Source organism: Acinonyx jubatus, chromosome D4 (genome assembly GCF_027475565.1).
Source record: "Acinonyx jubatus isolate Ajub_Pintada_27869175 chromosome D4, VMU_Ajub_asm_v1.0, whole genome shotgun sequence".
NCBI lineage: Eukaryota > Metazoa > Chordata > Mammalia > Carnivora > Felidae > Acinonyx > Acinonyx jubatus.
Genome location: NC_069391.1, coordinates 33,333,726 through 33,351,499, shown reverse-complemented (window position 1 = coordinate 33,351,499; position 17,774 = coordinate 33,333,726). Strand labels below are relative to the sequence as shown.

The following is a 17,774-nucleotide window of genomic DNA, read 5'->3' as shown; positions in this document are numbered from 1 at the left end:
TTTTTCTTTCTGTTTCTCAGACTTAATAATTTTCACTATCCTATTTTCAAGTCCACTGATTCCTTCTGCCTGCTTGAATCTACCTCTGAATCCCTCTGGTGGATTTTTCATTTGGGTATTGTTCTTTTCAATTCCAGAATTTCTTCTTGATTTCTTTGTAGGTGTTCTATCTCTTTATTGATATTTCTGTTTTCTTCATACATTGCTTTCTTGACTCTCTACATCTTCCCTTAGTTCTCTGAACATCTTTAAGACAACTGTTTTAAAATCTTTGTCTAGTATTATCTAGCATCAGGTCTTTGTCAGGGGCAGTTTCTACTAATTTATGTTTTTCCTTTGAATGGGCCATACTTTTATATATCTTTGTACGCCTTGTGATTATTATGTTGAAAACTAGACATCTGAATCTAATAATGTGGTAGTAGTGGAATCAGATTCTCCCAATTTAAGAAAAAATTGTTTTTGTTTTTTGGCTGTTATAGGCTGTCTCTGGGCCAAGAGAGATCATCTCTTTTCTGAGTCCTTCCCTGGGTGTGCATGGCCACTTTCTAATTTCCTCACCTATGCAGTTGTGTTTGAATGTCTAGTCTTCAAGCTCTAGCTCCCACAAGGGGAAAAGAGAAAAATGAAGTGGGGCAGCCCTTTGAATATTCTGGCAGTTACTCTAACCCGGAGGGGAGGTATGACAATGGCCGCCTGTCCCTTCCTCTGTACTTCTGTGATCAGACGCAGCAATCAGAGCACAGATGCCTGAGGCAGAAAGGCAGTTTGTAAATGGCACAGTCCAGAGGCAGGGCAGGCAGGTGATAAGGACAGAGCGATACAGGGCTGAGAAGGTAAGGGACTGAAGGGTGACTGGGCATGTAGACGGACTCTGCCTCTTACCTTCATCAGGAGGGCCCTCTCCTTCTCAGCCACCCTTCTCCAGATCTTTGTGACTTGGTGGATCTCGGAGTTTAGGAAGTGGTTCTGGGTCCGATATGCTTCTATGTCATCCTGGAGAAGAGAGCAAAGCATCTGATGAACTGCCATCTCCCTGATCCTCACCCTCCACATGAGCTGTTGGTGCCAACACTTCCTTCCTTTAGAAATTTCTAACGACAACAGAAAAGAAAGTCTTCGAGAAGTAGTATTACAGACAGTCCCCTTCTCTAGTCTTGATCCAACATGATACAGTAGAGAGAGCATCAAGTCTGGAGTTCACATCTTGGCTCTGACTTCCTGGATACGAGGCTTCACTGAACAACTGTGACCCTCTGTTTTGTCATCTGTAAAAGGGGCAAATACTAACTATTCCACTAGGCAGCTGGGAGACTATGTGAGGTAACACGTCTCATAACATTAAATACAGAGACCAGGGGTGCCTGGGTGGCTCAGTCAGTTAAGCGTCCGACTTCAGCTCAGGTCATGATCTCACGGTTAGTGGGTTCGAGCCCTGCATCAGGCTCTGTGCTGACAGCTCAGAGCCGGGAGCCTGCTTCAGATTCTGTGTCTTCCTCTCTCTGTTCCTCCCCCGCTCGCACTTTGTCTCTCTCTCTCTCAAAAATAAAGATTAAAAAAATTAAAAAAAAAAGTACAGAGACCAAAACAAACATCCAAGTAGTGTTTGTTTTAAAAATAAACATATGTTGTTATATATTTGCAATCATACTGAACAATTTTGGGTGGAAAATTTTTATTTAAGTCACTTTGTAAATATGCAGTTGACCCTTCAACAACACTGGGGTTTGGGCACCAACCCCCCTGCATAGTTAAAAATCTGTGTATAACTTTTGACTCCCTCCAAATTTAACTGCTAATAACGTGCTGTTGACCAAAGTCTTACTGATAGCATAAAGAGCACCTATTTCATATGCCATGTGTATTATATACCGTATTCTTACAATAAAGTAAGCTAGAGAAAATACATTTACATTACTATACTGTATTTATCAGAAAAATCTGCCTGTAAGTGGACCCATGCAGTTCAAATCCGTGTTGTTCAAGGGTCAACTGTACTTTTCTATGTTGCTACATAAACTTCCCAACGATCATTCTTAATGTCTGATGACTATTCTGTTGGGTGAATTTATTATAACATAGTTATAATCCCTCTGTTATTTTTTATTTGAGCCCTGAGTGTTTTCGGTTTGTTTTTGATTATGAATAATGCTGTGATGCACATCTCTGAGCCTAGAGTTTTCCTTTTGCAAGCTGTCCAGTGACAGAGTTTGATCATGCTGCTGCGGCATTCGAGGAGAAGCTGGCCAAGTGCTGGGGAGGTTCAAGCAGGAGCCTGAGCCTCAGAAAGGAGCAGACACAGCACTGGCTCTCAACCTTCATTCTGCTGGGATGGACATTACAGAAGCAATGGACAGCACATACTCACAGCTATACCTACCAATTCCAGGACATTCACTAGCTGAAACTCAACCCCTTTTGCTCCCACTCTAGCAATGTGCTGGGCTGTAGGTGAATGTGAGAGACACTATTGCGGGCATGACTTTGGATAGGCCCTGATTTATCTGGAAATTAAGAGCATCAGCCTGTGATGCCCGTGGCACCTCATTATCAGGGATGTGTCACTTGTGCACAGCTCACAGGCCATCCTGACCCTCCCTGGGTGGGCCTGCATTCTGGCCAAGATCCTTCGCAGCCCAGAAGCTCCAATTCATACCCAGGCTCTACTGCCTTCTCCCTAGATGGTTGACACAGTGGGAGGGCCGCACACTCCCAGGGCTCCTTAGCTGGAAATCAAAGCCCCAGGCTGACTGCATCCCTTGGCCTGTCACCACTCAGCTGGGGCTCTCTGGCTCTCCGTGGGGTCTCTAACCCCAGACACGCCTGCTTTTGCACGCCCCCACCCCCCACTGTGTCCAGGGTGCAAGGCTGTGTGTACTCAGGCTGAGTTTGCTTCTGCTCTCTCTGCCTGGCCTGGACCCAGGTAGTTCCAACTCCCCAGCCTGTACTTCCTCCTACACTCCAACTGTGTCTGTCCTACAGCAAACTCTGGGCTCCCTTTTCTCAGGGGGTGCCAGCTGCTGTTTTGCACAAGTGTCCACCTGCTTCCTCTCCATGACCCCCATTTCCTTATCCTTATGTGGAGCGGCAGTGAGCTTGGTGCGAATCCTCATTTTGCAGCATGAGGACCAACCTCCTGTGAGCATCAGAATTCTCCAGGGCCGCTCTCGCTGCCTGCGATATTCTTCCGTTTTGGTGTCCGGAGATTTGGTAGACTTATGAACACGGAGGCTGTGTGGGCTCCCTGCACCATCATCACCCCCTGCCTCCACCCCGCACTGAGCACACCATCCCATTCAATCCCTCCAGTGGTCCTGAAAGTCTCAGAGGCTCTGAAAAGGACAAGCCCGTTGCCTGAGGTCACACAGCTGTACTAGACAGGGTGTGACTGAGCCCAGGGCTGTCGGATTCGGATTCGAAAGCCAAGTCCAAGCACTGCACTTACTGCCTAGACATTCCCTATGCTCTGTCCCCGCTGCGATCCACCCGGACGCCAAAACTCTAGTCCGTCCTTCAAGGGTTGGGATCAGTAGTCTGGCTGAGCATGCATAGGCTTGTCTGACCTCTCCGGCTCAAGTTTAATCACAACACATCAAAGATGCAGGCGTTGCCGAGTGCCGGCGTTGCCTGGTGGTCAGGGGGTGGACTCTGGGGCCGTGCTGCCTGGATATAAACCCTGCCTCCACCGTTGAGCTCCAGCACAAGTGCCTCCCTCATCTGGAAGTCAGAGTAACAGTGCTGCCTCAGGCACTGCTGGGAGTCAGTGCTGCAAAGGCTGAGGATGGTGGGCCAAGTGGTGAATACAAAGCAGGCGTCACCTCCTTATCCAGGCTCTCACCCACTGCCTTCCTCCTGCGTTCTGCTGAGACACTTCCCACCGCTGCTCTTGTGCCTTCTTCCCAAATGCCTGGGAGAATACAACAAGCTTCTGGGAGAATACAACAAGCTTCCAGGCACGGGAGGAATAGAGCTACCAGTCATTGCCCGAGTCCCTACTATGGCCAGACCCGTTTCCCTCACACACGTCACTGCGTGTAATTTATCCGCACAATGCTGTGGGATGGGTACTAAAGTACTATTGTTCCCATTTTACAGACGAGGAAACAGTACAGAGAGGGTAAGTCCTCCTCGTCATGGGCTAGAACACAAGAGAGGCGGGATCCAAATCCAGGTGTGTTCACCAGGTGTGTTCAGCAGGAATCGAAAACTACTGCTGGGTGAAAGTGCACCACCACCTTTCTGCCTCCTGGCACCGTCCCTCTTTCCTCAGTCCAGGCCCAGAAGATGCTCACTGGCCTCTCCAAGGCTTTGGACATGTTGCGTGGGGCAGCCTGCCTCCAGCCCAGTCAGGGAGGGTGGGAGTGCGCACCCTTGGAGCGGCAGTGGGGTGGCCTCTGGGCAGCACCTTCCCATTCGGCTTGTCGCCCTACCTTGAGTGTTCTTCTTGGCTCAGAACTGTAGGGAGGAAAAAGAGAGAGCTCAGAGAAGAGAATGCCACACGACAGTTGCCAATAAGCAAAGGAGGAAAACACAACTGAAGAAAGGGGACAGGAAGAAGAGAGTCTGCCTGTTTGCCTTCATAGGGATCAGGAGCCTGGGAATTTTCTCTGGGAAATGCTGCATGGACTAGCCCTTGTGCTAGTGGGGAAGACAGTGGGTCGGGTGTGGGGAGACCTGGGGTCTAGCCCAAACCTGCTGCTTGGGTTGTGTGAGCCGGTCCTTTCCCCTGTCCAGGGGTCAGCCGTCCCTGCCAGAAAATGAGGGGGCAGACTAGATCTCTGCATCTCCCAGCTCTGCTACTCAAGAGGTTGATGATTCTGTTCTCAAATTGACACCTTCAACAAGGGGGCACTTTGTTAAAGTTGCATGTCACATGGCAAGCAAGTGAACATGCTCTGTCCCCAGACTGAAAGACAGTGGATTTTTGATGAGTGTTCTATTTTTTTCTAGATCAGACACGAATTCTAGAACTTGCAATTCTTTCTAGCACAAATGCTGGGCCTCTGAGGATCAGCTACAAGGTACAGTTGGTTGATTGTGAATCTCCCCATATCTGGGCTCACTGATAAATTCCTGAACATGCAAATCCAGGGGCATTCTCAGTCTCTTAGGTGAGTCCACGCTTCCAGTCAATTCTCGGGGGCAGTCTAGAGACACCCAACGGATCTATTTCTCTGACCCTGGAGCTGCTTTATAGGGTCTTCAACTGTAGATCCCTGCAAGATGGGCACAGAGAAGACTCTTAGCAGGGTGGAGGAGGGTAGGGAAGCAATCTTTTTTTTTAATATGAATTTATTGTCACATTGGTTTCCATACAACACCCAGTGCTCATCCCAACAGGTGCCCTCCTCAATGCCCATCACCCATCCTCCCCTCTCTCCCACCCCCCATCAACCCTCAGTTTGTTCTCAGTTTTTAAGAGTCTCTTATGGTTTGGCTCCCTCCCTCTCCAACTTTTTTTTTTCTTCCCCCTCCCCCATCCATGGTGTTCTGTTAAGTTTCTCAGGATCCACATAAGAGTGAAAACATATGGTATGTCTTTCTCTGCCTGACTTATTTCACTTAGCATAACACTCTCCAGGTCCATCCACATTTGCTACAAAGGGCCATATTTCATTCTTTCTCATTGCCAAGTAGTATTCTATTGTGTATATAAACCACAATTTCTTTATCCATTCATCAGTTGATGGACATTTAGGCTCTTTCAATAACTTGGCTATTGTTGAAAGTGTTGCTATAAACATTGGGGTACAAGTGCCCCTAGGCATCAGTACTCCTGTATCCCTTGGGTAAATTCCTAGCAGTGCTATTGCTGGGTCATAGGGTAGATCTATTTTAAATTTTTTGAGGAACCTCCACACTGTCTTCCAGAGAGGCTGCACCAGTTTGCATTCCCACCAACAGTGCAAGAGGGTTCCCATTTCTCCACATCCTCGCCAGCATCTATAGTCTCCTGATTTGTTCATTTTGGCCACTCTGACTGGCATGAGGTGATATCTCAGTGTGGTTTTGATTTGTATTTCCCTGATGAGGAGTGACGTTAAGCATCTTTTCATGTGCCTGTTGGCCATCTGGATGTCTTCTTTAGAGAAGTGTCTATTCATGTTTTCTGCCCATTTCTTCACTGGATTATTTGTTTTTCAGGTGTGGAGTTTGGTGAGTTCTTTATAGATTTTGGATACTAGCCCTTTGTCTGAGATATCATTTGCAAATATCTTTTCCCATTCCGTCAGTTGCCTTTACAATCCCAGACTTCAGCCTCTACTACAAAGCTGTAATCAAGACAGCATGGTATTGGCACAAAAACAGACACATAGGCCAATGGAATAGAATAGAGACTCCAGAATTGGACCCACAAAAGTATGGCCAACTAATCTTTGACAAAGCAGGAAAGAATATCCAATGGAAAAAAGACAATCTCTTTAACAAATGGTGCTGGGAGAACTGGACAGCAACATGCAGAAGAATGAAACTAGACCACTTTCTTACACCATTCACAAAAATAAACAAAATGGATAAAGGACCTGAATGTGAGACAGGAAACCATCAAAACCCTAGAGGAGAAAGCAGGAAAAAACCTCTCTGACCTCAGCTGCAGCAATTTCTTACTTGACACATCTCCAAAGGCAAGGGAATTAAAAGCAAAAATGAACTACTGGGACCTCATCACAATAAAAAGCTTCTACACTGCAAAGGAAACAATCAACAAAGCTAAGAGGGTAGGGAAGCAATCTGATGGAAGCAATTTCCCAGCCCTGAGAGCATTCTAACAACTTCAGTCCATCTGCATTTGAAAAGATTTTGTTTTCATTCTGAACTCAAAAGAATCTCTGGTCTTAAAGGAAAAAGATTCAGAGACTGGTTATGTGGTTTGTTCATGGTGAAGGAAACTGGAAGGGAATCTGGGTTTCATGTTATCTTCCTTTACCCTGCCATCAACCATGTAAGAACAGTTAGGCCATTTTTTAGGGAGGTGAGGGGACCTACCCAAGGTCAAGGTCACATAGCTAGTAAGAGGCAGAGCCTGGATCCAAACACAGGTTTGCCTGACTTCAGAGCTGGGGCAGGGACCACTGTACCACTGCCCACTGGTCTTGCAAAAGCTTCTGGATTTTTCTTTTTTCCTTCTGTTTTCCCTCTTCCAGTAGCAGTGCTTCGGTCCCATGGCATAGGAGCCCCCACAGTTATACACGTGTGGCTGTGTGTGGTGGATTTGGGGCAGGACTGGCCCCGGTTATACAGCTGCCTTTAAGGACAGTGGGGGCTATGAGCCCCGATCCCCAGCCTCAGGCCCCTGGGAGGTCTGGCAGCTCCTGTCACCATGTCCTGGAGAGGACACCGCAGTCCACGGCAGGCATCACACCTAAAATCAAGTTCCTGCTCCCTGCGCCACAGTGGGTCTCTGTGGGAGCCACAAGCCTGGGTAAGGAAGGCAGGAAGGGTGGCAATAGCTGAAAGGCCCAAAGAGACCAGAAGGCAGCAGAACAGACACTAGTCAGAGAGTTCCACGTTCATACCTCCTCAGCACGGGGCCCCTTGTCAGCCTCAGCCTTCGTGCACGCGGTGGGGGGCAGAGTGACAGCCTCACAGGGCTGATAGAGCATCAGGTGAGGTGATGCAAGCAGGGCACTTGGGATAGTGGCCGCCACACAACAGACAGTCTCACAGAGGAGCAGCGAGTACTGCCATCGTTATGAGCAAGTCACAGCCAGCCACACATTACACACACCTACTGTGTGCCGGGGGAGGCCGCCAGGCACCGTGGGGGCTTCTGAGGGCGTCACCGTGGCACTTAGCTGCCCTGGCACTCAGGAGTTCTGACCTCATCTTGTGCTCTTCCATCGCTAATGATAATCTCGAGATCCCTTCCCTTTCCAGCCTGGGATATCAGGAAGAGGTCAAATTGCACAGGGCCTTCTGGTTAAGAAAGAAACAGCAATATTTCCACCAAGATCTATTTCAAACACAAATATTCCAGTATTGAGGGCTATCCCCGCTCTATCTAGGAAACCCTCAGGGTTGCGAACAGTGCCCTCCCAGAGGGCCCAGGGCCTGGGGGGAGGGGCCCCTACCTTCAGGTGCTCCATCTTCTCCTGCTGGCTCAGGACGTCTCTGTCGGCAGTCCCTGAGGGCACAGAGGGCTGGGGAGGCGGGCGCATGAAGGTCTGGGTGACCTGCTCAGAGAGCTTGCAGATGACCTGCTGTTTGGCCTGGTTCTTGTCCATGAGCAGCTGCACGTGCTGCTGCAGCTCCCGCACCTGCTGTTCCTGCAGGCTTGCTGTCTGTGCCAGGCTCTCCCGCTCCCGCTCCAGGGCCTCCAGCCTCCTGCCCAGCTCTGCGATCTGCCGCACTTGGTGCCGCACCAGCTCCAGCCGGTCCTTGTCCTCGGCCGCCAGGTACGCGCTGGACGCCCTCTTCTCCTGCTGGGCAGCCTCTAGTGCCTTGTGCAGGATCCTCACCAGCTCCTGGGTGGGGGAAGGGAAGCACTCTGTGAACTCGGGGAAGGCCCATGAGGTGCCAGAGACTCGGCACTGGCTACCCCCGGTTCTCCTAACAGCCCTGGGCGGTGGCTAGCATCATCCTCTCGGCCACCTCATTTTCTCTTTTTCTGTCCAAGAAAGTTTTACCCAGACACATGGTTCCCCAGCTAAAGGCTATGTTTGTAGCCAGGCTTATGGCTAAGTGTAGCCTAGCATCTGTTCCGCTTAAGCGCGATTTAAGAAATTAGGTGGGTGGCTTGTGGGTCCTGCCTTTGAAACCACTACCCATGTGCTCCCCTGGTCTGGGTGCCCTTTCTTCTGGCTGGGAAATGGCAAGAGCTAGAGCAGCCACCTTGGGCTCATAAGCGGATGGTGTATGTTGAGGACGGCAGTTGCCCTACCAGCTCAGGACTGCTCACTTCCCTCTCTGGATTCTTCTGTGAGAAGACAGGAGAGAAATAAACTTCCAAACTGTTTTAGGCCATAGTGGTCTGAGGCTTCTCTGTTACAGCAGCCGAGCCTGTGCCCTGACTAATTAATACATGTCCATTTCAGAAGTGAGAAAACGGATGTCCTGCAGAGTAGGCTGCAGTTTCATCCCAAATCCTAAGTCTGCACTTGGTCAGTAATGAAGGCAGGGGCGGCAGCAAAGTGATAGGCCAGCACTTCTCTCTCTCGCTCCCAGGCAGACCTTACTAATTAATCTCCCTATTCCTTCCTGCTAAGCCTCACTGAGGCCTCAGAATCCTGAATACAGCAAACAGTAGTCACTAGCAATGGAGCTGGGAAAGCACTGGGGAGGAAACACATGGGCAATCCTCACACTAAACCACACAGAGAGCCTCATTCAGTCCACTGTGCCCGGCCTCTTAGGCCACCAAGCAATGCCTGGAGGGCTGGTGCAAGAAAGCCTGAGAGAGCTCAGAAGCAAAGACCTCTATTGATCCCGTGAAGGGGCACTGGACTCAGAATGAAACTCAAGGCCTGCTTGGCTCCCCACATCTTCAAGCCCCCAATCTCCCCAGGACCTGTGCTGCCCCAAAGCAAGGATATGGATTCACTTAAGACCAGGATCAGAATATCCGAAGCCAGGAGGCCCAGTGGCCAGTCCCATGTGAACCTCAGAGCCTGGTAGGCAGGGGAGGGGTTTGGGGCCGTTGCTATGCTCTATGCCAGTCTCATCTGGAAAAACATGGTTTCCAGAGACCAGTTACCTGTATCCATGCCAAAGTATTTAACTAGATGAATCAGCTGGATAGGATTACTGCTGAGAACAATTCCATTTTGGAAGACAACTGCACCAAACCATGGCTTCATATGAGAAATTAATGGTGAGATCAAATTAGCACGCATCTTCTGAAACCTCGGAACTGTGGACTGTCTCTCTTCTGGTTCTCTCCCTTCCCTCCCTCCATCCAAACTTTATGCAGCCCTACTCAGTGCCAGGCCCTGGGGTGGGTGCTGGGGCTTAGAGGGGGATTGGTCAAGAACCACCAAGGCTGGTGGGAGTGAAGGTGAAACACTGTAATGCAGTGATTTACTACAAGAGGGAAGCAAGGGTGTTTGTGGGGATACAGAGCAGACAGCAAGGACTTCTGCCTGGGGTGGAGGTGGGGGAAGACCAGTATATTCTACAGAAAGGCAGAACAGTTTGAACTCATTCGTGAAAAATAAGAAAGGCCAGAGACGGCCAAGCAGCAAGTAGGAGATGAGGGTCGGAAGGGCTTTCCACACTTGCTGAGTCAACAGCTCAAGCAAAGGCCCACAGGAAGGAAAGAGCCCGTGTGGGGCTGTGGGCATCGTTGGGTGTGGCTGGAAGGTGGGTGGGGAGGTGGTTGCAAACCAAATCGGAATGTTTGGAATGAATTAGCTTCTCAGGCTCTGCGGAGAGAGCTCACCGTTCCTGTGGTTCCAGGATAACTGAGAAGCTGAAACCATTTTCTGGTTCGGCTGAGATGTGGAGATTACCCTGGGAACTGCCGGGTGAAATAACCAGCAGACCACTGTTCAGACTTGTCTGAGGCTCAGAATCAGGCAGGTATCCTTCTGCCAACTTTGGGAGAGTCAACTCTGAAGCCCATTTCATTACATCCAGGTGCCTCCCCATTCCTACTTCCAGCCCAGGAGGCCCTCCGTCCACCCCAGAATCCCCACAACAGAATGAGACAGGGAGAAAGGAACCAGGGAAGGGACAGGGTGGGAGCAGGAAGCACAAGATGAGGAGTGTGAATGGACCTTGGAATCAGAAAACTTGGAGGCTGGCAGGCCTGGGGGAGACCACCTGGTCAGGTCGCCTTGCTGTCATGTGAGGGCACTAAAGACCAAGAAAGGAGAAGGAAGAGGACTAAAGGGACTTGGTGGATCCCCACAGGTGGGAAAACACACCGTGAGGACCCCCAACTCCTAATCTAGGGTCTTCCACTTCTCCATGATGGGTAGTTAATAGATTTTGCACTGAAACACTTCTTCCAATTTCCTTAAAAATAGAAATAGCCCATGTTCGTAGGAGCATTATTCCCCCAGCACCCAAGAGATTGGGAATAACCCATATGCCCACTGACGGTGAGCGGGTAAACAAAATGTTGCATATACGTATGATGGAATAAACTCTGCCTGAAAAAGTGAGGAAATCCTGTTATAGGCTACCTCATGGACGAACCTGGGGCCATTATGTCACAAAAATGTACATACATACTACATAGAAATATTAAAAACAAAAACGGAAGCTTGTGATACATCTTCTTCTGAAGCTTCTCTGGGCCTTATGATATGCTACGGCACCTCTCCAAGCTGTCAGTATGGAGCAACACCATCACTTGCAACAGTACAAGGGTACTCCTTGTATGGACACACAATTCCCTTATCCCACCTGCAAGGAGGGACATCCAGGTTGTTTCCAATTCCCACAATTATAAGCAGTGCTTTAGAACCAATTCTTGGAAATAGAAGAGCTGATCAAATGGCACTTTTAATATACATACGTAGTTTATTTTTTCAGAGAGAGATAGAGAGCGTGGAGGGGAGGGGCAGAGAGAGAGGGAGAGAAAGAGAATCCCAGGCAGGCTCTGCACTGTCAGTGCAGAGCCCAATGTAGGGCTCAAACTCACCAACCGTGAGATTATGACCTGGGCTGAAATCAAGAGTCGGATGCTTAACCGACTGAGCCACCCAGGCGCTCTGCTACTTAAAAAAAAAAAAAAAAAAAAATTAATGTTTATTTATTTGAGAGAGAGAGAGAGAGAGAGAGAGAGCAGGGAGGGGAAGAGAGAGTGAGACATAGAATCCGAAGCAGGCGCCAGGCTCTGAGCTGTCAGTGCAGAGCCCGACGCGGGGCTCGAACTCACAGACTGTGAGATCATGACCTGAGCCGAAGTCGGACGCTCAATTGACTGAGCCACCCAGGCGCCCTATTTTTTTTTTTTTAATGTTTATTTACTTTTGAGAGAGAGAGAGAGAGAGAGCATGAGCAGGGAAGGGGCAGAGAGAGACAGAGACACAGAATACGAAGCAGGCTTCAGGCTCCAAGCCGTCGGCACAGAACCCGATGCGGAGCTCAAACTCACTAACCATGAGATCATGACCTAAGCCAGAGTCAGAGGCTCAACTGACTGAGCCACCCAGGTGCCCCGCCCTGCTTTTAATATTTCTTAATCAAATCAATGTTTGGTCCATTTCAGACTTTGATAACTGGCTGCAAGTTGTCATTCTATTAAAAAAAATTTTTTTTAATTGCAGGAGAGTTGATTGTTTAAATTTTTAAGATCCAACAAATCATCTTTTAAAAAAGTAATCCTTTACCTTATTAAATAATGAGCTGATACTTTCATCACTCGCTAAAATCAAGGTGGATGGGCCCAACATTGCTGGGGAAAGACCACTGGACTGAGAGTCTGGCACTCCAGCCACTGACCCTTAAGAGGCTGGGCGCTAACAGGGTGCAGATGAAGGAGCACTGGAGTCACAGAGGCCTTGGCTCTATTCCAGGTCCATGGAGGGGTATCTAATGAGGGTGTTTCAGAAAAATGAACTTTGGCTTTGTCATATGTAAAGTGGAGATCATGATCCCTACACCTCGGAGAGCCTCTTAAAGGATGAGAGAAAAAGGGTGGCAAGTGTCCCTCCCCAAGCGGAAGCTACAGCCAGGGTCCCTCTCGACCCTCCCTCTACGCTGAAATCTTTGAACTCTGTACTCTGTGTAAGGGGAGTGTACACTGAGGTTTCTGGCTGGGGTTCTAGGGAAGCACATGGTTGCACTTTGCCCCCAACAAGTTTTCTAAACAAATTACCCTGAGGGAGCTAAGTTGACCCCAGATAGGGCCTGGGAGGGGTTCATCATTCCCAGCAGTCGACAGATGGCCAACATCACTACAAACAATGGGCTTCCCTCTGCCAGAGCAGACAGCCTTCAGGCTGGGTGCAGTTTTGTGAACTCTGAGAGCCACCCGGCCAACCAGCCATCTGGTGCTATCTCCCAGAGTCCAAATCTCTTGTGGGGCCAGCTACAAGGGCCTGGGACAGATAATAGCTCAACAGGTACTGGAGTGGCCCTATAGTTTAATATGACACCAGATACAAGGACTGTGTTCATATTTTCTGAAGAGCAGTTACGGTGCTCTCATGCTGGACTATACCTGGAGAACATGGAGGAGGTGGTTGGGCGGGGATGAGTCCTGGATCGGGGGAAGGAGGCCAGGGTCTCAGTCTTGGCTCCTTCAGCTGTGTGACCTCAGGCCGGTCACCTACCTTCTCTGAGATCCTTAAGCATGGCATGGTACAAAGGGAAAAGTCTCTAGAAGCAGACAGACCAGAGTGTGAAATCTATCTTGGCCGCTGGGAGACCCTGGGCATTCAGAACCTCTCAGAACCTCAGTTTCCTCTTCGGGAAAAGGGGGCTAATAACTGTAGTATTAGAGATAATGCATGCAAAGCCCCAGCACAGAGCTGTGGCCACACTTAACCAGTCATGCGTGCTCTTATCTGCTCTTCGTTACCCAAGGGCAGGGAGCCAGTGTACCTCAGTGTCCTCCACGGCGTCCAACAGACTTTGAGAATTTGAGATACAAATTCTTAAAGAATCACAATTGCTATTGGCAATGGCCACCTGGGTGGCTGAGCCAGGACAAGACCCACTTCCCCCTTCCAGTTCCCACATCCTCCTGCACCCTCAGGCAGAAAGAGAGTACCTCCCAAGAAGAGACACAGGAAAGCATCTTGCAGATGTGAGCCCAGGACATCCAAGGGGCTGCTTCCCCAGCTGAAGAACTGGGCTCAGAGAGTCTCAGATGGACAGTGGCCCTCTGATTGGCATTTCTGCGTGTCCGGGGCACTGCTGGGCGCCCCGAGGTTTTGCAGGCCTCCTCTATCCTACCTCTGGGCCAAGAATTGATCTTTTCTCCTTCCCCTCTTTGGTTTTGGTATCTGGGCTGGAGTTAAAAACCTGAGTTGGTAAAGCTGGGGCTCCCCCCGCCTGATGTGGGGTTAAGACTTGACCCTCGCCTATCACTGCTAGGCCACTCACTTCTTGGAGGTCCTCACGGGTGCCTGTCTGTCTTCCCAGGGCCCCTCAGAGGAAAGTGTCACTTCTTGTAAGGCCATTAGGAATCAATAAGGAGGGCAGGGAATGCTGCAGTAACAGCCCAAACCAACAAAGCCTGCATCTGCTGGGCGGCTGCTGGCTGCCAGACACCGGGCTTTACAAATCCGGACACAGGCCTCTCCAGTAAGCCCAGCTGTACATGTACAGAGGAGGAAGCTGAGGCTACGCGAGGTTAAGAAACTTCTTCGGCCAGAACTGCGGCCTATACCTTCTGTGCTCAGTCTCCCACGTTGGGGAGATGGGCAGGAGAACACAGAAACCACTCATCCCATGAGTCAAAAGTGAAACTGCAAGACTCTCTCCTTCTGATTGTCTGTCCCAGGCCAGGAAAGTGAACAGTAAGAAAGTCCAGGTTCTTGGGGGTGGCTGGGTGGCTCAGTGGGTTGAGCGTCCAACTTCGTCTCAGGTCATGATCTCGCAATTTGTGAGTTAGAGCCCCGCATTAGGCTCTGTGCTGACAGCTCAAAGTCTGCAGCCTGCTTTGGATCCTGTGTCTCCCTCTCTCTCTGCCCCTGCCCTGCTCGCACTCTGTCTCTCCCTCTCAAAAATAAATAAATATTAAAAAAAAGAAATAAAGTCCAGGTCCTTTAATGCTTGAACAACTTCCTCCTGCCATTTTCACTCTGATGGCAGGGGAGCTGTCAGCAGCCCGGGTGGGCCTTACTGATCTCCAAGAGCTTAACTTCATTTACTGAAGAATGCCACATTCTCCAGGGTAGCACAGATGTTGGGGGCAAACCTCACTGAAATCTAGGTCTCCCGGGCCTCTCTCCTTCATTCAATGATTCCTGACGCCTTCAAAGCAAAGGCCAAGCCACAGGAGGCTGCCCATATTTCCTAGAAAGAAGGGGAAGGTGTGATGAAGGGAGAGGCAGAGGTCACATCCAGATTTCTTTTCCTGGCCAGGTTCAGCCTGGAACTTATGCTGTACTGGTCCAGGGATCAGGCAGCTGCTCCCACCCAGCTGCATGCTCTCTTAGCTCTCAGGACCGCCGGCCGCCCCGCGACGGGAACGGGGGACGATGGGAACGGGGGACGATGGGAGGAGAAGAGAGCTGGGCTGCTAAGTGACAGCGGAGGGGACTTCACACGCCATGATGATGTATGTGGGTGCTCGCGGGCTTACCGCCTGTCTCTGCCACGAAATGTAAGCCCTGCAGGGGCGGGGCCTGCGTCTCTTCTCACTGTCCCCAGCACCTAGAATACCGCGTGCACGCCACAGGTCCTCAACAAGGACTTGACACAAAAACAAATGGACTGAGAACATGTAAACGGATGAGCTTCCTCCCTTGAGAACTTCAGTCAAGGCCTGCTTCATTAAATGTATCCGCTGACCTGCCAGGAGTGAAGCCTCTGCTACTTGCCTTGGTATCAGCTTAGGGCAAGAAAGGGCAGAGGAGGGGCAAAATTAGGCAGGGAGAGCATTTTTCTAGGCTGTCTTCTTCAAACACAGAGCAGCAGAAAGGAGAAGACATGTGAAAGGAGACTATTCAGAGGTAAATACAGTGTACCCCCCTCTTCCCCAGAAGCAAGAGCCGGGAGATAAAGCAGAAAAAGACTCAGGGCAGCCAAAGCACAAACATGAAAACTTAGGCCTTCTTCTCGGAGGAAGAGAAGTGTGGGTTCTCAGTGGGACCCAGTGAGGCATCACCAGGCACCACCCTTGAGGTTTTCAGTAACGACTGCACTAACTTAACCACTTTTATTGTGCCAAAAAGAGCCCAGTGTTGCAGTCCCTCTCACCCCCTGCCTTGGGACTCTCACTACTTCACAGAGTCACCCCAGAATGTGAACACGACTTACTCTCTGGGTTGTAGGATTTGGGAATGATTTGAATGTCTGTGTATGTGTGCGATCTGTGTTCTACAATGACCATGTGACTCTTTCCTTTCTTAACTGCTATAATTAATTTCTCTCCTAAGCCTAAGTCTTCCTCATCACTGTCCTCTTTCGGGCCTGCTTGAGCCCTAGAGCCACGCAGACCTGCCTGCTCTCTCTCTGTCCTCTGACAGTCATTCAGGGAGCTGCACCGTTAGCAGCTGCCAGTTCCTTCAGCAGCCCCTCCCAGGACCTTGCATCCAGACCCCCCTCCTCCGAATGCTATCCCCCTTCAGTATGGGGATGGGCCATGCACAGTCCTCCAGGAGGAGTCCAAGAGCAATTACAAAGTAAGTTCCAGAGATCTGCCCTTGAGGGTCTTCCGTCACCTAGTCTGAGTGTCCACATGTCCCTTAGTAATTAACAGCACAGCATTTTCAACCACTAGCAGTTTGGCTGGTAAGGACCACAGACGGGCATATGCCCGGCTGGGCTGATGTGCCGGGTCTAGTTCAAAGGCTCCAGGCCCAGAGGGGTCCACTGGAGCCTGGGGCCTCTCTGGGGACAGAGCTCACCTTCTGAGACTTTAACTCCTTGGTGAGCATCAGAACCTGCTGCTCCAAGGCCAACACTTTTTCCTGGGCAGTTCGGTTCCGTGTGAGTCCTTCGGCAAAGAGTGGGAAGGTGTTGTTCTGGCGCTTGGCTTTCTGAAGGAGATTGGCGGTCAGAGAAGACTTGGGCGTAGGCTTTGGAGAATCCGCTGGATCTTTCAAAAGGAGGAACACAGAGGTTATGATCAGTGGCCTCAGTGGTTCTCAAACTTGAGCTTGCTGCAGAAGCACCTGGAGGGCTTGCTAAATCACAGACTGTGGGACCTACTCCAGACTTTTCATCAACAGGCCTGGGGTAGGGCTTGATAATTTGCATTTCTAAGACATTCCTAGGTGATGCCGATGCAACTTGCCCAGGGCTCACACTTTGAGAACCATCTGACTCTGAAAACATTATTTACACTGTACTGGCTGGTCCTTCAGCCCATCCTCTAAAGTGTGCCTGTCCTGTGCTCTTGGATCCCCGCCTGCATGGGTGATCTCCTAGGACACCACTGGTGCAGGCGGCCATCTCCTCAGGCATAAGCCCTGGCAGGATGTCTTGCTTCTTATCTCAGGATCCCACCTCTACCCTGTGGGCAAGTTCCAAAGTACACACAACTGTTCAAGATAGGAGTATGGAGTATCTGTACTCTGCATTCTTGCCCCAGAGAGTAACTCAAACTCTTGCTTGACTCCTTTTAATTAATGAATTATTTGAGAGAGAGAGAGAGAGCAAGTGAGCAATGAGCAGGGGAGAGGCAGAGGGAGAGAAAGAGAGAATCTTAAGCAGGCTCCACGCTCGGTGTGGAGCCGGACACAGGGCTTGGTCCCACGACCCTGGAATCATGACCTGAGCCAAAATCAAGAGTCAGACGCTCAACCAACCGAGCCACCCACATGCCCCTCTTGTTTGATTCCTATTACAAGCTAGGTTAGGACACATATTTCCCATAGTTGATCATCCCAAGGCTGCACAGTTCTTTTATTTCCTATTTCCTCTACATACATGTCAAACACTGGCTCATGGGCCAAATCCAGTCTACAGGCCAAATCTAGCCCACAGCCTGCTTCTGTAAATAAAGTTTTATTGGAACATGGCCACACTCATTTGTTTGTGCATTGTCTGGGCTGCTTTCGCTCCATAAGGGCAGAGTTGAGTGTGGCAATGGAGACCATATGTCCCACAACGCCTCCAACATTTACTTTCTGGCCCTTTGTAGAAAACATTTGCCAACCATTGCTGAATTTCTTATTTCATTTGATTTTTATCTTATTTTATTCTTCATT

At 49.8% G+C, this 17,774-nt stretch overlaps 1 protein-coding gene across 4 annotated transcripts in view; it reads right to left on the bottom strand.

Moving 5' to 3' along the window:
* The window catches only part of TBC1D2 (TBC1 domain family member 2), a 55,175-nt gene that overhangs the window by 13,858 nt on the left and 23,543 nt on the right, over positions 1-17,774 (bottom strand). For all 4 annotated transcript variants that reach the window (XR_003413994.2, XM_027039523.2, XM_015079492.3 and 1 more), the window contains 3 exons: positions 16,470-16,660; positions 8,073-8,465; positions 886-996 (listed from right to left, as the gene is read on the bottom strand). Coding sequence is in view for 3 of the 4 variants with exons in the window: in XM_027039523.2 (XP_026895324.1) it covers positions 886-996; positions 8,073-8,465; positions 16,470-16,660 (695 nt within the window). In the remaining variant the exon portion in view is untranslated. The remainder of the gene's footprint in view (positions 1-885; positions 997-8,072; positions 8,466-16,469; positions 16,661-17,774) is intronic.